At 38.0% G+C, this 20,170-nt stretch overlaps 1 protein-coding gene across 17 annotated transcripts in view; it reads left to right on the forward strand.

Moving 5' to 3' along the window:
* The window catches only part of EIF4G3 (eukaryotic translation initiation factor 4 gamma 3), a 371,961-nt gene that overhangs the window by 155,585 nt on the left and 196,206 nt on the right, over positions 1 to 20,170 (forward strand). For 10 of the 17 annotated variants that reach the window (XR_002733208.3, XR_002733207.3, XM_023219746.1 and 7 more), the window contains 2 exons: positions 18,161 to 18,256; positions 19,655 to 19,768. Coding sequence is in view for 15 of the 17 variants with exons in the window: in XM_023219749.3 (XP_023075517.1) it covers positions 18,161 to 18,256; positions 19,655 to 19,768 (210 nt within the window). In the remaining 2 variants the exon portion in view is untranslated. The remainder of the gene's footprint in view (positions 1 to 18,160; positions 18,257 to 19,654; positions 19,769 to 20,170) is intronic. The other 7 variants (XM_023219748.2, XM_023219747.1, XM_023219750.3 and 4 more) reach the window with 1 other exon arrangement.

The raw sequence follows: 20,170 nt of genomic DNA on the forward strand, positions 1-20,170 counted from the left end.
AAATAAATAAATAAATAAATAAATAAATAAATAAATAAATAAATAAATAAATAAGAAATAAATGCCAGCATTCTGTTTACAATAATACTTAGTGTAGTGGGAATGTATGATCAATCTAATAGTCAGTAGAACTACCCAGTGGTTGATGCTATATATAAAGTAGGAAATACATACCTTTTTCATAATTCATTTTAAAAGTTTCTGCATTAAGCTTGCACTGTTCTATTTCACTCCATGTTTCAATAAAAATCATAGGACTTATTTTTTATTTACAATATTATACTGTTGTTTGAATATTTAATGGGATTTCTGTTTTAAAATGTTTTAGTTGGTATAGTTATTAGATATTTTGTATTAACCTAGAATGGAAAATTAAAGTACGTATCTTCTGATTCACTGCATGTAAATAGGACCTGACTTGGACACCATTTGAAATGTATTCCAGTAATCGCGCTGGCTATACATGGTCCCATACCTGCCCTTATCCCAACAGATGAATGGTATTCTTCTTTATTTATTCATTTATTCATTTATTTGTTTATTTTTGAGACAGGATCTCACTCTGTTGCCCAGGCTGGAGCGCAGTCACATGATCTTGGCTCACTGCAACCTTCTCCTCCTAGGATGAAGCAGTCCTTCCACTTCACCCTCACCAGTAGCTTGGACCACAGGCATGCACACCATGCCTGGGTATTTTAAAATTTTTTTTGTAGGGACGGTGTCTCGCTGTGTTACCTAGGCTGGTCTTGAACTTCTAAGCTCAAGCAATCCTCTCACCTCGGCCTCCCCAAGTGCTAGGATTACAGATGTGATCACTGTGCCTGGCCCCACAAAGTGATCATTTCTGATGGTTGCCTCGGCCTCAAAGCCTGAGTTCAGCATAGTGTTTTGGCACACTGCAAAGAATAAGTAAGAAAATGTTTTTAAGTGGACGCAGCTATTCCACATGGGATGATGTTAGATTTGAAGAAGGAAAAAGTAGTTCCTCATTTCCTGTCAGATTGGCAGTTGCAATAGAAACAGAACCCTCATTGACCTGAAGAGCCAATGTTTTCCTGTAGTAGAGGAATTATTTTCTTGTTTTATTTAATTATTTGTAGTATTTCTTGATAATGTTCATGGGGGCTTTTTTTTTTTTTTTTTTTTTAGACGGAGTCTTACTTTGTCGCCAGGCTGGAGTGCAGTGGCGCAGTCTCGGCTCACTGCAAGCTCCGCCTCCTGGGTTCAAGCGATTCTTCTGCCTCAGTCTCCCGAGTTGCTGGGACTACGGGCACGTGCCACCATGCCCAGCTAATTGTTTGTATTTTCAGTAGAGACGGGGTTTCACCATGTTGGCCAGGATGGTCTCAATCTCTTGACCTCGTGATCCTCCTGCCTTGGCCTCCCATGGCATTTTGTTTTTAAATAACTTCTCTTGCTCTATGAGATAAGAAAAAATAGGTATTCTGTTTGGGCCTTTCTTACTCTCCCTCGATAATAAAATATAAAAATTTTTATTTTTCATTCACTGAAACATAAAAAAGGCATCATGTTTTGTGCAGACTGTTAAGTGTTGATTTTAACATCTGTGTTGGATGGTTTTATGTAACTGTCTACCATTTATGAGCTTCATGTGGAATATACTGCCATAGCATGTTTTCATTGTGTAGACAGCTCTACTTTGTCAAGTATTCTTTACAATTCAACAAGAAACAAGCATTTACAAATACATGTGCAAATATGTATTCGTCTGACAACCAATTAGTGAAATTGAGTCAATGCTCTTGAAACAAACTTGTTTGATATCAGGCTTTTGTGCTACAGTAATATTGTTTTGACTACTTTCAAAATGTTTTTATCTGGATGTGGTGACTCGTGCCTCTAGTCCCAGCTACTTGGGAGGCTGAGGCAGGGGAAAATCCCTTAAACCCAGGAGTTCTAGGCTGCAGTGAGCTACGATTGTGCCACTGTACTCCACTCTGGGCAACAGAGTGAGACCTGTTCTCTTAAAAAAATTTTTTTTTCAATTGTGGTAAAATACACATAAAATTTACCACCCTTCTGAGATCATTTGCTATAAAGGAATACCTAAATCTGGATTATTTGAAATAAAAAAGCTTTATTAGGCTTATGGTTCTGTAGGCTATACAAGAAGCATGTTGCCAGACCAACACCTGCTAAAAATAAGGGCCTCAGGAAGCTTCTACTCATGGCAAAAGGTGAGGTGTGTTCAGAAATCACATGATGAGAATGAGGTGACAGGCTCTTCTTTTGTTTTTTTTTTTTTTGAGACGGAGTCTTGCTCTGTCGCCCTGGGCTGGAGTGCAGTGGCCGGATCTCAGCTCACCGCAAGCTCCGCCTCCCGGGTTTACGCCATTCTCCTGCCTCAGCCTCCCAAGTAGCTGGGACTACAGGCGCCCACCACCTCGCCCGGCTAGTTTTTTTTTTTGTATATTTTTAGTAGAGACGGGGTTTCACCATGTTAGCCAGGATGGTCTCGATCTCCTGACCTCGTGATCTGCCCGTCTCGGCCTCCCAAAGTGCTGGGATTACAGGCTTGAGCCACCGCGCCCGGCCTGACAGGCTCTTCTTAGTAACTAGTTCTTAAGGGAACTAAGTGAGAACTCACTCCAGCAAGGATGGCAGCAACTCATTCATGAGAGATCAACTCCCTTGATCCAAACACTTCCCATTAGACTCCAGCTCCAACATTGGGGGTCACATTTCAATATGAGATTTGGAGGGGTCAGTATTCAACCATAGTACTACCTTAACCTTTTATCTATTTTATTTATTTATTATTTATTTTTTTGAGAAGGAGTCTAGCTCTCTTGCCCAGGCTGCAGTGCAGTGGCGTGATCTCTGCTCACTGCAACCTTCTCTTGCCTCAACCTCCCGAGTAGCTGGGATTACAGGTGCCCACCACCACGCCCAGCCAAGTTTGGTATTTTTGGTAGAGACTGTGTTGGCCAGGCTGGTCTCGAACTCCTGACCTCATGATCCACCTGCCTCGGCCTCCCAAAGTGCTGGGATTACAAGCTTGAGCCACCCTGCCCAGCCCACCTTAATCATTTTTAAGTTTATAATTCCGTGGTATTAAGACCATTTACGTTTGGCTGGGCACTTTGACCCATACCTGTAATCCCAGCACTTTGGGATGTCAATACAGGGGCATTGATTGAGCCCAGGAATTTGAGACCAGTCTGGGTGACATAGCAAGAACCTGTCTCTATAAAAGATTTTTTTAAAAAAATTACTGGGCGTGGTGGCACATACCTGTAGTCACAACTACTTGGGAGGCAGAGGTGGGAGGATCGCTTGAGCCTGGGAGATCAAGGCTGTGGTGGGCTATGATTATGCCACTGCACTCCAGCCTGGGAAACAGAGTGAGACCTTGTCTCAGGGAAAAAAAAATATGTAACTGTCAACACTGTATATCTTCATACCTCTTTTCATCTTGCAGAACTGAAACTTTTTGTCCATTAAAGATAGATCTAGTGTCCCTTATCCAGAATGCTTGGGACTAGAAGAGTTTTGGATTTCAGATTTTTCTGAATTTTGGAGTTACGTTATTTACAGGTTCAGCATTTCTAGTCTAAAAATCTCAAGTGCTCCAATGAGGTTTTAAAATTTTTTTGTTTCATGCCAGCTCTCACAAATTTACAGATTTTGGAGCATTTGGATTAAGGATACTAAACTCCCCATTATCTCCTCTCCCCATCCTTGCTAACGACAATTTTATTTTCTTTCTCTGTGATTTGCCATAGTGTAGGTACCTCATAGAAGTGGAATCAAACAGTATTTGTTTTCTTGTGACTGGCTTATTTCACTTAGAATAATATCCTGAAAGCTCATCCATGTTGTAATGTGTGAGAATTCTCTTCTTTTTAAAGGATGAATAATACTTCTTTGTATGTGTGTGCCACATTTTGCTTGTCCATTCATCTGTCAGTGAACACTTGGGTTACTCCCACCTTTTTAGCTATTGTGAATAATGCTGATATGAACATGGGTGTGGAAGTATCTTCTTTATTTATTTATTTATTTTTAAATGAGACAAGAGTCTCGCTCTGTCACCCAGGCTGGAGTGCGGTGGCGTGATCTCTGCTCACTGCAACCTCTGCCTCCTGGGTTCAAGTAATTCTCCTGTCTTAGGCCCCCGAGTAGCTAGGACTATAGGCATACACCACCACGCCTGGCTAATTTGTATATTTTTTAGTAGAGATGGAGTTTTACCACATTGGTCACACTGGTCTTGAACTCCTGACCACCCATCTCGGTCTCCCAAAGTGCTGGGATTACAGGCATGAGCCACTGTGCCGGGCCTTTTATTGTTTTTTTTTAAGACAGGGTCTCATACTGTCACCGAGGCTGGAGTACAGTGATGCGATCATGGCCTTGACCTTCTGGGCTCAGGTGATTTTCCCACTTCAGCCTCTGGAGTAGCTGAGACTACAGGAGTACATCACCACACCCAACTAATTATTTATTTCTGGTAGAGTTGAGTATCACAATGTTAACCAAGTTGGTCTCCAATTCCTGGGCTCAAGTAATCCTTCCACCTCCGCCTCCCAAAGTGTTGGCATTACAGGTATGAGCCACCACACCTGGCCACAAATATCTTTTTTAAGAGTCTGCGTAACTTCTTCCCTTACTGCCTTTTGTTGTGCTTAGTTGAGTTTTTGTAGTGACACATTTTGATTTTATTTTTGTTTCATTTTATGTGTAGTCTACAGAATTTGTTTGGGGTGATTATCAGAGGGATTTCATGTAAAATCATGAAGTTATAAATATGTATTTTAAGGTGATAACAATTTAACATTAGTTGGCTACAAAAACTGTACTTCTTTGCACCTCAGGCCCCTCCAACTTTGTTGTTGATATCACAAATCACATCTTTATATATTGTGTATGCCCTTAGATTTTTATGCTTTTGTCTAAAATCCTGTAAAAGAATAAAAACTAGACTTATGAACCAAAGTTTTAATAATAGAGGCTTATATATTTGCCCATGTATTTATCTTTGCTGGAGAACTTTATATTTTCATATAGTTTTCAGTTACTGTCTAGTTCCTTCTCAATTTGAAGAATCTTTTGTCATTTCTTATAGGGCATGTCTTATGGTAATGAACTTTCTCAGCTTATAATTTCATTAATTTAAAATTTGGGAATGTCTTAATTCTTCCCTCATTTTTGAATGAAGGTTTTGTTCGATATAGAATTCTCATGTGATAAGGTGGTTTTTTTTTTTTTTTTCCTTCCTTTCACCATGTTGAATAATGTCATTCTACTACCTTCTGGTCTACCAAGTTTCTGCTGATAATCTTATTGAGGATCCCTTGCTTGTCATGATTCGGTTTTATCTTGCTACTCTCAATAGTCTAAGGTTAATAGTTTTACCTTAAAAAAGAAAAATTTGTATAGACAGGGTCTTGCTATGTTCCCCAGGCTGTTCTTGATCTCCTGTCTTGATCCCTCCAAAGTGATGCAATTACAAGCATGAACCACTGTACCTAGTCTGTCTTTTACTTTTCACATTTTGAATATGTATTTCCATGTGGGTCTCTTTGGTTTTTTTCCTACATGGGGTTCATTGAGTATCTTGCTACCATATATCCATGTCTTCAAATGTGGAAAGTTTTCTCCCATTTTTTCTGAAATAATCCTTCTGTTCCTTTTCGTCTCTCTTCTTCTGTAATGTGAATATTGATTTGCTTGATGGTGTCCCATAAGTCCCTTAGGTTCTGTTACTTTTTCTTTATTCCTTCTAATTTTTGCTTCTCAGACTGGATAATTTCAAATAACTTTCCTTTAAGTTCACTAATTCTTTGTTCTGTTATTAGAGCCTGCTTTTGTACTCTTCTAGTGAATTTTTCAATTCAGTTATTTTTTCAGCTCCAGAATTTCTTTTCTTCTTCCCCTCTCTCCCCCACCCTTTTTTAAAACTATTTGTATCTCTTTGTTGATATTCTCTATTTATATATCTTTTTTCTGATTTCATTTAGGTCTGTCCTCCCTCCCACCCTCTTTCTTTAGCTTATTGAGTGTATTTAGGACAGTTTAAAAGTTTTTGTCTAGAGGCTGGGCATGGTGGCTCACGCCTGTAATCCCAGCACTTTGGGAGACCGAGGAAGGCAGATCACTTGAGGTCAGAAGTTCGAGACCAGCCTGGCCAACATGGCAAAACTCCGTCTCTACTAAAAGTACTAAAATTAGCCAGGTGTGGTAGTGCGCATCTGTTATCCCAGCTACTAGGGAGACTGAGGCAGGAGAATTGCTTGAACCCAGGGGACAGAGATTGCAGTGAACCAACATTGTGCCACTGCACTCCAGCCAGGGTGACAGTGTGAGACTCCATACCAAAAAAAAAGTGTTTGTCTGGAGCTGGAGGCCATTATACTAAGAGAACTAGCACAGGAATTGAAAACCAAATACTGCATGTTGTCACTTACAAGTGGGAGCTAAACATTGAGTACACATGGATGCAAAGAAAGGAACAACAGACCTTGGGGCCTATTTGAGGACAGAGGGTGGGAGGAGGGTGAGAATCAAAAAATTGCATACCAAGTACTGTGCTTATTACCTGAGTGACAAAATATCTACACGCAACCCCCGTGACACACAATTTACCTATTTAACAAACCTGCACCTGCACTCCTGAACCCATAAGAGTTAAAAAGAAATAAAAATAAATTACCTCAGGAACTTGTCTTTAACTTTTGAACTGGGCCAGACAACCACAATCACAACATCCTTGAAAACAACTGAATTTTGTCAGTGCTGCAGTTCCTGCACAGCAACAACCAATAAACCATGGACACACGTACTATTCCAGTGCCTCCACCAGTGATAATTCTTTCAGAACAACAACTTGTTTGTATGTGTGTGTGTGTTTTTTTTTTTTTTTTTTTTGAGATGGAGTCTCGCTTTGTCACCCAGGCTGGAGTGCAGTGGCATGAACTTGACTCACTGCAACCTCCACCTCCCAGGTTCAAGCAATTCTCTTGCCTCAGCTCCCAAGTAGCTGGGATTACAGGCACCCACCACCATGCCCAGCTAATTTTTATATTTGTAGTAGAGACGGGGTTTCACCATGTTGGCCAGGCTGGTCTCGAACCCCTGATCTCAGATGATCCACCCACCTCAGCCTCCCAAAGTGCTGAGATTACAGGCATGAGCTACTGTGCCCACCTGATTTCTATACTTTATGATATTTGTTGAAAGTTGAGCACTTAAATAGCCAGCTCTTCTAATCTTTGTGGACTGACTCCATGATGGGTAACATCAGGAGTATCAGCCTGGTGTGAAGGCTTAAGGTCCTGTAGACTTTTTCTGTGTTTGTATATTCACTGGACCTATGTGAACATTTTTCCCCAGATCCCTGGGATGTATCAGTGCTTTTAGATGCCTTGATGTAAGAGTGGCATCTTAGATGTTCTGTTGTGTTCCTCTGCCGTTTGTCTTTTGTCCCCCTAGCACTGGCAGGTCGGCAGCATCTCTGTAGCTCTCAACTCAGCCGCTCTTCCCATCTGAACTTTGCATAAGGTGAAACAGAAATCAGTCCCATGAGCAGCCCCCAGACAAGCCAGAATGATGCAAACAAGTTCCACTCTTTTCCTTCTATCATGATGGAGCTTCTTAGAATTAGTTGGATTCCTCCCACCTTGACCTCAATGAGGAGGGATTGGAGCAAGGGTGACCTCTAAATATGCATACATATATACATTAAGAATTTTTTTCCTTGACTGCCTTAACAAATTATTGTTCTTTATTTTAATATTTAAAAAATTTTTCTATATTGTTTTGAGTGTGGCTTTTTCTTGATTGGGCATACTCAGTTGGCTACTGCAGATTCTTAACTGCTTGAGAGAGTTTGTGTCTGGTTGAAATTATTACACAGATGAGTTGGCAGCTTCTTTCACCCTGTGACCCCTTCCCAAATTCTGCTGGCTTCCTTCCCTGAGGGCCCCTGTGAGATGTAGTCAGGGATAGCTTTCCTGGACTCTAGCTGGAGAACGTGAGTGCCTGCAAAGCTCTTCCTGCTACTGCTTCTACTTTCATATCCCACACTAAATCTGCTTCAGTTCTAGGTAAGGTTAAATCCTTCTGTAATCTGGATTTTCAGTTTTTTTCAGTGGGAATGTGTGTTCTGAGGCACGGTTTCCTACTGTTACACTTGGGGAACTCACGATTTCTCACCTGTCTTCTGGAATTTGCAGCGGTGTGCCACTTCTTTCAGAGGATCTGTGGATTCTTTCTGTTTTCCCGATATATTCCTGTGGGTGGTTCTTGGAGCAAAAGTCCATGGTGTGAATCTCCACGTTCTTCTGTCCGTCCAAGTGGGAGCTGCACGTTAATCCTGTCTCCCTGCTTTTTGTTGTTCTGGACGGGGAGCTTGGTCGTTCAGTCACAAAACTTTATTCTTTGTGAATCCTAGTGGCTTCTGTTCTCCAGTTCTCCAGGTTCTTAACTGGTTTCTTGAGTTTTTACAAAGGTACTTTGGTCAGTATGTTGTTCACTTGGTGTTTTCATGGGGTGATGTGGACCTGGATCGTCGTAGTCTGTTGTCTTTCTGATGTCCTGTATTTTTGAAGCAGATACACATGTTTTTGAAGCAAAAAGTGTCCTGCTTTATGAAACAGATATGCATCAATAGAATTTTTGCTGTTTCTCTTAATTCAAGCATTTTATTGCAGTGGGATTTGAAATGTGCGCTAATTATACAGATTTGGGGAGAAAAGTTCTCATGAGGTTGCAGGTGCCTCTAAGCAATGTGAATCGGAAATCATTTTAGGGTCACAATAAAATAATGTGCCATACCTGTGGAAATATGGGATGGTAAACGACTGTCCTGAAACCCTCAGGAATGAGAATGTTGGGGTTTTTTTTTTAAGACAAAAACTTAAGGATATATAATGTAAATGTTTAATAATTAAATAGCAAGAGGTAAAGGAGGAAAACTTGTAGTTCTAATATCAATATAGGCTAGTGTTCTCAAACTTTTATACTTCAATATCCCTTTATACTCTTAAATAGAACTCTTTGGGGTTCTCAATACTATATGCATTATATCTACTAATAAAAATGTCTGCACGTACCCATGTGTATAAGCATAGTTTATCATTCCTTCAAGTAAAATGACATTGCATGAAAAAGTGGCTAGTTTAGTTTGTAACTCTAATGGTGGTACAGGTGCTTTTTCTTAGTACTACTAATTTACCTCAGAACTGTTTTAGGTCTTCTCACTTGATCAACACGGTATACTAAAAAGGTGTGCTAAAGTTTATTAGTGTATTATTTTATTTATATAACATTCTTTAAATGACCAAATTATAGAGATGGAGGATAAATTTGTGATTGTCAAGGGAGAGGAGTGAGGCAGGAAGGAAGATGTTTGTGGCTATTAATAGGGTAGGGTAATACCACAGATCCTTGTCAAGAAATTTTTTGTATTTTGACTGTAATGGTGGTTATATGAATTTATACATGTAACAAAATTGCATAGAACTAAATATACACACAGATGTGTGTGCATGCATCTGTAGTAAAACTCAGGAAATCTGAATAAGGTTGATGGATTGTATTGATGCAGTTTTTCTGCCTGTTGTACTGTACTGTAGTTAGATATTACCATTAGGGAAACTAGATGAAGAGAATATGGGATCTCTGTTTTATTTCTCAAATTCCATGTAAGTCTATAATTATTTCAACTTAAAAAGTGATACATTCTGTTAAAGAAGTGACATTCTTTTGTCAATTATCTGTAGAATAGAAAAATTTAAAAGTTAAAGAAGTGACATTCTTAAGAACTGGCTTTTTTTTTCCTTTAATTTTTTTTTTTAAGTTTAATTTGTCGTGAAGGCTTAGGGATGAAGAATACAGTGACTATCATTGCCTTGATTTTCACTAAGTATATATAAGATTTACTTAGTGAAATCTCAGATTTCCTGAGTATATATGTCAGATTTATTAGTAGCTACATCCACCTTGCTTTTCTGTCATTGTTGAAAATATCAGCACAGGCCTGTAACATCTTAGTATTTATATTATGAAAACATTTCACCTCCCACACCTGCTTTAGTAGCATTACAGAGATGCCCAGGACACTGTGGACCACACTTTGATAATCAGTAGCTTACTGCTTTAGTCTTTATTAGCTGAGGAAAACAAGTGCTATGCTTAAGACTGCGTAGGAAATTCAGTGATAGGTCTCTGCCACTTTCTCCAGTGTTTTATATTGTGATCTTGTTCGTTGGATATTGTTGTACTTCTATAAAAGTAGAGTCGCAGGAGTTTAGAGTGATATAAAATATAGAACTCATAAAAACAAAACATGAAAATTAACAGTTTTCTATACCTGTGCTGTGCAGTATGTTAGCCATGGGCTATATATATGGATATTTACATTCTAAGTGATTAAAATGTATATAAATACGATTTAAATGGAAATCAGTGGTTATAGAGTTAGTTTTTTGCAAGATGAAAAAGTTCTAGAGATCTGTTGTACTATGTGCATATAATTAACAGTACTGTATATTTAGTGGTTAAGATAGTAAATTTTGTTACATGTTTTCTTCTCTTTTCTTTTTTTGTTTTGAGACAGTCTCCCTCTGTCACCCAGGCTAGAGTGCAGTGGCACCATCTTGGCTTACTGCAACCTTCGCCTCCTGGGTTCAAGTGGTTCTTCTGCCTCAGCCTCCTGAGTAGTTGGGACTACAGGTGTGAGCCACCATGCCCAGCTAATTTTTGTATATTAGCCAGGCTGGTCTCGAACTCCTAGACCTCGTGGTCCGACTGCCTTGGCCTCCCAGAGTGCTGGGATTACAGGCATGAGCCACCACGCCTGGTCTTGTTACATGTTTTCTACCACAAAATTTAAATTGAGTAAAATTCATTTAAATAAAAATTTATTTTTTCAGTTTCATCAGTCACATTTCAAGTGTTCAGTATAACCATTTTAGAGAGAGTAAATATGGAACATTTATAATTATCACAGAAAGTTCTATTTGCATTGGTTGTGTTGTGTAGCGCTTAAGAAGACAATTTTTGGCTGGGTGGGGTGGCTCACGCCTGTAATCCCAGCGCTTTGGGAGGCCAAGGCAGGCGGATCACAAGGTCAGGAGTTTGAGACCAGCCTGGCCAATATGGTAAAATCCCACCTCTACTAAAAGTACAAAAATTAGCCAGGCGTGGTGGCACGCACCTATAGTCCCAGCTACTTAGGAGGCTGAGGCAGAAGAATCGCTTGAACCTGGGAGGCAGAGGTTGCAGTGAGCTGAGATCGCACCATTGCACTCCAGCCTGGCCGACAGAGTGAGACTCTATCTCAAAAAAAAAAAAAAGAAGAAGAAGAGGAAGACAACAGTTCTCAAGAGGTTGAAGGTACTTGGTCTAGACTTTAAGGTGCTATTTTTGTTTCTCTGGCCAGATTTAAGTGTCAAACATTTGTTAGGTGGAAGAGTTTCTCTTTCTTAATTTGTACCCTATAATATCTACTAACAAGAATCAATGGGGCTGGATGTGGTGGCTCACGCGTATAATCCCAACACTTTGGGAGGCTGAAGCAGGAGGATTGTTTGAAGCCAGGAATTCAAGACCAGACTGGGCAACATTGGCAAGACCCTATCTCCACGAAAAATTTAAAAATTAGGCATTGTGTTATGTGCCTGTAGTCTTAGCACTTGGAGGCTGAGGCAGGAAGATTGTTTGAACCTAGGAGGCTGAGGCTGCAGTGAGCTGTGTTGGTAGCACTGTACTTTAGTCTAGGTGACAGAACGAGACCCTGTCTCCAAGGATAAAAGAAGAAAAATGAATAAACACACTTATATACGCGAAAAGAGAAAGAAGTTTATAAAGAGAAATTTTAAAGCAGAATTAAGAACTTGTATGAATTAATAGGAATAGCCTATTTTTAAAACTTATTAGTATAGCTATGTAGTCTTATTCAGATTTTAAGTCTTTACCAGCTCTAAGATGATAGAGATAGATTTCCATCTAGCCCCTTTACAATTTCAAATTTTTCATTCCAGCATTGTAATCAATCTAGAATTTCTTTTGGTATAATGAGTTGAGGATGGTTAACCATCTTTATTCTAAATGATTATTTAGTTTTCTCAACACAATTTATTAATTTTGGTATTTTTCTACTAATTTGAAATGTTTCTAATACCTTCTGCATATATGTGGGTTTATTTCAACATTCTCTGTATTACTCATTCCATATCATTAAACGTTCTTCTGTATCTTTTTTAATGACTGCAAAGGATTATGCACTGTGGCTGAGTAAGTGCTTCTTACATCTGTATTTCTTTATTGATTTAATAATAAACTTCTTAAAGATTAAAATAAGTATCCTGGGCACAGTGGCTCACGCCTATGATCCCAGCATTTTGGGAGGCTGAGCCAGGTGGATCACCTGAGGTCAGGAGTTTGGGACCAGCCTGACCAACATGGTGAAACCCCGTCTCTACTAAAAATACAAAAAAATAGCCAGGCGTGGTGGTATGCGCCTGTAATCCCAGCTAATCGGGAGGCACAGGTAGGAGAATTGCTTGGACCCAGGAGGGGGAGGTTGCAGTGAGCTGAGATTATGCCATTGCACTCCAGCCTGGGTGACAGAGTGAGACTCCATCTCAGAGAAAAAAAAAAAAGATTAAAATAGGTGAAACAATCATCTATCTTAGGCCTTATTTACGCATATAGCCTACAGCACAGTGTTTTCTTTGTGCTAGATTTCTGCTAATGCTGTTGATTTAATTTTTATTATCAAAAATTATTTAGAACTCTATGAAACAGCAGACTTCCTACTGGATATTCTGGTTTGCTTTGTTTTTTGTTCATTTGTTTGAGACAGGTTCTCACTCTGTCACCCAGGGTGAAGTACAGTGGCACATTTACAGTTCACTGCAGCCTCAACCTCCTGTTGTCAAGTGATCCTCTAACCTTGGCCTCCCCAAGCGGGATTACAGGCATGAGCCACTGCACCCAGCTTGCTTGGCATGTTTGTATTTCATGCAGGAGAAGCTGGAGGACAGAGGTCTTCTTTATTAAATTTTTATTGTAAAATAATCCTACTGATCATTGGACAGTAAAAACATAATACAGAAGTATATAAAATAAAACCTATAAGTTGTATCCTGTATACTCTTTATAACTGTCTCTGAAGTAGTCAATTTAAAATTTGCTACATATTTCTCTAAGACGTTTATCTTCATTGGTTGATATATGTACTATGTGCATATGTTTAGTTTTTAAAGTTAAGACAGAATCTTTTTATACTTAAAAATTCTACAATTTGCTTTTGTCACTTGATATTATTATGGACATCTTTCCATGGTGTATGTTGACTTGATTCATTCTAAAGATTATTCTATATTCTCTCAGTGACTAAGTACATAATCTCACCTTTTTTATATATAGACATTTAGAATATTTCCAGTTTTTTTTGTTTTTGAGTATTTTTTTTTTCTTTTAGGAAGGGCCCATTGTGAATATATTCACAGAGTGAGTTCCCTGAAGTGGAATCATAGAATCAAAAGGATAAGCATATTTAAAATGTGCTCGGTATTACCTTATAGATTTTTTTTTTTTTTGAGATGAAGTTTTGCTTTTGTCATCTAGGTTGGATTGCAGTGGTATGATCTTGTTTCACTGCAGCCTCTGCCTCCTGAGTTCAAGCGATTGTCCTGTCTCAGCCTCCCAAGTAGCTGGGATTACAGGTGCCCACCACCATACCCAGCTAATTTTTGTATTTTTAGCAGAGACAGAGTTTCACCATGTTGGCCAGGCTAGTCTTGAGCTCCTGACCTCAGGTGATCTGCCTGTCTCTACCTCCCAAAGTGCTGGGATTACAGGCGTGAGCCACTGCACCTGGCCCTTTATAGCTCTTTGAAAAGTTGGCAGCTTAGTTTTTTAGTCAGATTTATGTTTGTTCACATACAGCGTGTACAATACTGAGTTTAATCTTTATGGCAGAATTCAGTTTAGGTGATGGCAGAATCTTAAAACAAGAAATGGCATGTCATCTCTGACTTTATATAAAGTACTTATAATAGTACCTGAAACCTAGTAAAAGCTAAATAAATGTTTTATGTTATAATTATTTTTGTTAGCTTAAGTCCATTGTACTATATTGTGAAAATAGGAAATGTAGATTTATTTTTTCGCATGTCTGTGGTTTGAAAACCATCACGTCTGGAGTCTTGTTATACTTGATATGCAGTGTTAGTTTGTTTTGTCTTATAATGGAATTCACCATTTCTACCTGTGGTTGACTGTCCAAATCACTGCTTTTAATATCATTAGGAATTTAAGGGTTATATAAGGACTATTGTAATTGGCTTTTCTTCAGTAACATTATTAATTTACATCATTTGCTGGGTTTGCTGTCACTATTGCATTCTTATCTCCCCCAATATAAAAAGTATTAAAAAAGGTTTATTGAAACATAAAATTAATAATGGAAATGAGAACAGATATCTGTAACTCATCAACTTGGACAGTATACTGGATTGCAGTGTAACTTCTGTGTGTTCACCCGTATGTCCTTGGAGAAGTAAATCTTTGTGATGACTTTGAAATTATTTGAAAAGGGAAAGTACAAATAGAAGCTCTGATTATTATTGAAATGATTATTCATTGATCTGTCTCTAGTTTTCTATGCATTTGATGTGAAACATGGTCAAAGTATGTTCCCACTGAAACTTTTGCATTATTTTTCAACAAAGCATGGTAGTAAATTAAGGAAATTATTCTAGAATAAATCATTAAATGAAGAGGAGATAAAAGAGTAGAGGCATCTTTTACAGTTGCACTGCTTACAGCAATGATAGGTAACAAGTCATACCATTCCTAAGAAGTTTCTAAAGGCATCCACAGAGAATGGAAAAATGCTCTGAATGATCATTGAATGATCTATTGGCAAAATTTCTTTGTCATGTGACACTGTTAAGCATTCCGTATTGCTGGTGGTATAATGGCATACATTGTGACAGAACAATTACTTCTGTATGTGGCTGCATTAGAGATTGTGCTTTCCATTCGATGAAGCTACTTGTGTACAGAGTCTGAATTAGCTCTTGGCATATGTACAAAGTAAATATGAAAAGAAGTACTTGATTATTATTTTTTTAGTCTTTTTAGAGTAGAAAGCCTAAGACATAAGAAAATAATTTTTTGTTTTTTTAGTAATCATTTTCAGAGCAAGGATATAATCTGGAAAAAGGCGCATTGGGAACACTGTTGACAGAGCCCCAGCCATACGTGTGATCAGGAAGGGTGTTCTTTCTGAACAAAAGAATTTTATCTTTGACTGCCCATTCACATATTGCATTTTCATTTGGCTCTATGTTGCCTTATTTGGCTTGAGTGTTGAAAATACTGTTAAAATTTTGACTGAAGTCAAATAAGGTTGTCATGTATATTTTTAGCATGTTCAATGAAATACTATGGATTCCCTTTCTATTTCAATAGTACAACAACTATGAGAGAAGAAAGTGTTCCTCTAATTGAAGTATAGAAAGAGGTAACATTTCTTTATGTTTTTGTAAGTGATATATTTCAATGTTATATTTAATATCTTGACATTTAGAAACTCCTGCTTCAGAATACCACCAAATTAAATTAGTGTCAAAATAAATCCTAAGATCAAAGAGCCTCATTACTGAGAAATTACTTTATGAATACTTAATTTTTTTTAATTTAATGAAGAATGAAATTGGTGCTCTCTTTTAAAACTATATCCAAATTCTCTAATAGAAGTTGAAGAAATAGTTTCCCTATCTCAGTGGAGCCAGAGTTAATAAGAAATTCATTCCTCATGTTTTTTTAAGTTAAAATAGTCAAACTTTCAGCCTTTCAGACTTTGAATGTGATACATACACATAAACATTGTGTCTGAAACATTGCTGTAAATAATCGTTGATAAGAAAACTTTGAATAAGTTTTAGGTAGTGTTTGACCCATGTATTAATTATTTGATAGACATGAGATACTTCACTGCCATATTTTTAGGTTAGTGGCTAGATTTAGTAGAACTAGAGTAGGAAAGGAAATCAATCTGATGTTGAACCTTAGTGTCAGCTACAGAGATGGCTATATTAAGGTTACCATGTTGAAAGATTGCCATATAGCCTATGTGTCTAATATGAAGCCATTAATTTTGTTTTGTATGACTCATAAAGAAAAAGAAAAAGAAATTTTGTTTTGTTTTGTTATTTGGAAGGTGTGATGAATCCTGTCAAATATTTCCTTTAAAATTGGTGATCTGGCTAAACATTAAATGGTCAACAGATGCTAATACTTTCCAGATATATTATTTACTTTGTTTTCTTAGATAAGATACTTCAGTTTTTCAGTCCTTGGTTTCCTCATTCGTAGATGTGGGATAGTGGTAAATAAAAGTGCTTTGGGAATATTTTACTTTATCTCATTTAATCTTCACAAACTACCTTGAGAGGTACGTGTGTTGTTCCTGTTTACATTCATGGGAAAGATAAATGAGTTGCCCAAACTAACAATGGTATTCAGTAGCAATTGTTAGGATTTCAGTCCAAGTCTTGTGGGTATATGTCCATTGTTGTTGGTGGCATTTCATTTTAAATACGTTACAAGCATTTTTTAAGAAAAATATTGAATAGCACACAGTTTAATAGTAACAATTGGCATGGATTTGCCATGAAAAGCTTATGTTTTTATTTTCAGAAAATATATGATAAATTAGCTGTGTGTATTACGTTATTACTTATTTTAAGGTTTTGTATAAGGTTCTTATTGGTTTTGATTTTTATGGGATCATTTAAAAGGATTAAGGTATGTAAGTCTTGGCCAGATTACAGCAATATGTAACATTTAACTGTGTGGACTGCTAATTGTGGCTTTGAGATGTCTTCTTCAAGGAAAGCACACCATAGCAAAAGCAAGTTTTCTCATCCGTGTTTGATTTTGTTTGTGGTTTGGGCTATCCATTTCAGAACTAGATGAATTCACAGTAGGTCCTCTTTGCATTGATAATTTCAAATAATTGTACCTAGTGTTTCCTTCATCTTTTTGTGCTGCCACAATTGTGTATATGAATGTTCTGGTTGATGCTCTCAGGAGCATCAGCAATGCTGAATAGAGAGGTAACCACCAGATTCTTACTAGGTCATGCTTTCCTTCTAACCATGATGATGAGGCATGATAAGGCAATTTACATTGGCAAATTTGAAATCATTGATGATCAGAGAGCAGGGAAAAATTGTTGTGAACCTCACAGGCAGGTTAAACAAGTGTGGAGTGATCAGCCTGAGATATGATGTGCAACTCAAAGATCTAGAAAAAAATGGCAGAATAATCCGCTCTCATCCTGTCGATTTTGTTTCATTGCACTGACAACCTTACCTGGCATCAGGAACCTTGAAGAGGCAAGGTGAAACACACAGGAGGGAAAGTTCTGGGATGCTTTTTCTAGCAACATAATACATACTTGTAAATAAAATGCCTTAATGCACAAAAAAAGAAAAATAATTACACCTAGATTTTGGGTTGTGGATGTCCTTTTATCAGGAGATTTATGGTAACTTAAACACTGTTGCACTAGCTGGTAAGGAAGCTCTTGCCTGTAGTTCCAGCTACTGAAGAGGATGAGGCGAGAGGATCTCTTGAGCCCAGGAGTTCGAGACCATCCTGGGCAAATACCAAGACTCCATCTCTTAAAAAAAATTAAAAAGTTGTTTAGGCGCTTTGGGAAGCCAAGGCAGGAGTATTGCTTGAGGCCTGGAGTTTGAGCCCAGCTTTGGCAACAAAGTGAGACCCTGTCTCTGCAAAAAAAAAAAAAAAGAAAGAAAGAAAAAAATTAGTCCAGCACAGTGCTGTGTGCCTGTAGTCCCAGCTACTCCAGAGGCTGAGGTGGGAGGATCCACCTAAAACCATGAGTTTGAGGCTGCACCAAGCCATGATTGCGCCATTGCACTGTAGCCCAGGTGACAGAGCGACACCCCAGTTCATTAATTAAAAAAAAAAAAAAAAAGGAACTGCACTTGATTTTGAGCTACTGGATATTGTGATAAGTTAAATTGTTAAAAAGTAGAACTGTAAACCACATTAATAACCACTTCTATAAACTTTTATAAAACATCTTGAACTTGAATTGCCATGCCATCTTTTTAAAAAATACTATGTTGTTCTTGCCATTCTTTGACAGACGCCTTATCCCTCTGGACAGAATGCAGGTCCAACCACGCTGGTATACCCTCAAGCCCCTCAGACAATGAATTCACAACCTCAAACCCGTTCTCCGGTAAGTAAGCAGAAGCTTATAGCAAATTACATTCTCTACCTATGTTTGTGTGTGTAGTGGCTTGGGTTTCTTTGCCAAATATTTTTACTGGATTTTGGAAGTTTCTTCCAAAGATGATTTATTATTATGACTACTACTATTATTTGTTAGCTTTGCATTTTCAGACCTTACCTATAGCAATAATTAAATTTATTGAGAAAAAGAAGAGGTGGAGCTTTTAGCCCCCCACCCCCTTTTAATACTTTTCTATAGCATGATTTTTAAGTCTGGTTGCATTCAAGTTTACTTTATTTCAGCTTATAATTTTTGTTAGTTGTACTGTTCAAAATCCAGGTAAGAGTAAAGTACAATGATTTTAGGAGTAAATTGAATTTCACTAATTAAATTCTCAAATCCCAGTGGTTTGGGGAAGCAGGACTTTTCAATCAGTGTTATTAGATCTGTTCTCACCATTTGACGGTGTGGGTATGTGCATGACATATACCAGTGAGTGTATTCATTTATTCAAATGGTAAATAAATTGTGATACAAATGTAAATGTTATCATCCTCTTTTTCATCCTTTACGTGAATTGCAGTAAGTACTGCCAAGACTGAGAATTTACACAAGGTTCATCCTTTGTTTCACAAAAGTATACAGTGGCTTCAGCTCTCCATTCCTTAGAACATCGTTTCCTGCCCTGCATGATTAACTTTGGCTAGAAGGTGCTTCTGTAACATCTCACATTGTGTATCTCACATCCCTCTTTGTACCTCAGCTCTGTGTATTCTTCAGAATACAGGGATTTCTTTTTGTTCTCTGCCCCTGCTTTTTTGCCTGGAGTGCAGGAATACCTCATTGCATTAGCTCCTATTCATTTCGTTTTATGCATGAATTTATAATTGTTTAAATGTACCAAAGACTTACTCAAAGAACTAGGAGAGCATAGTCTGCACCAAAATGTAATCTCTTTCTTATCCTTTTTCTATTTTCCTTTTCCCTGTTGCCCTGTTCTCCAACAGCTGTTCTTAGATCCTGGTTCTCCCCAGTGGGTGGAGGAACCATTCTAAAGAGGTGGGACTTTGGTCCTAGTTGCCTGTTTGCTTGTCTCTTTTTTTGCTGAAATGGTCAATAAGATGTCTGATACAGGTTTTGTTATGAGAATGGTTCAGGGATGTGTACACTTTACTACTTGGGTCTGAGATCTCACCAGATCAATTTAGATAGGCCCTGGTTCTAATAATTAAACATGGAACATTATGGTAAGCTCCTATTGCAAAGAATTCTTTGGCCCTCTTTCTCTATGCCCCCACCCCTCTTTTCTGATTATCAAAAAAGAAAATGAATTAAATTTACATGGTTAGAACTGGCGCAGAACCTGACTGAAGAGCTGCATCTCTAAACCAGTTTTTTTGACAGCCCAGCAGAACAGTGCCAATACATTGCACAGACAACTGGAAGAGGAGGAAGGTTTTGGAACAGACTCCCGTTTACAGGTCCTTGGCTGGAAGAGGCTGGATAAAATACTGCATTGTAAGCAATATAACAAACTGTACTTCTTGCAGGCAGTGGTGCCTCTGGCACTTAATATTTTTGACCACATCCATTTATTGGCTGATGAACAGAAATGCATTGATTGCTTCCTCTCTGAAAGTTCAACCTAGCATGGCAGTTTCTGCCAGGCATAGTGGGGAAAAGAATAACAAATTGGGTGGGTGTTCTCTATTGGGAATTAGTCAGGAAGAATTTGGGGGTTTAGATTTTTCTTTATTTTAAACTTGAAGTGAGATATCCCTTTCAGATAAATTTGAATTTAAAAGATAAATATCAAGGCTTCTTTTTACTCCCTTTCAATTTTATAATTGAATATTAAGGAGGAAATTGTCTGTAGTTGTCAGCCATTTTTCTGTGGTCATAAACTCTTCAGATACTATT

The sequence above is a fragment of the Piliocolobus tephrosceles genome, chromosome 1 (genome assembly GCF_002776525.5).
Source record: "Piliocolobus tephrosceles isolate RC106 chromosome 1, ASM277652v3, whole genome shotgun sequence".
Classification (NCBI taxonomy): Eukaryota; Metazoa; Chordata; class Mammalia; order Primates; family Cercopithecidae; genus Piliocolobus; species Piliocolobus tephrosceles.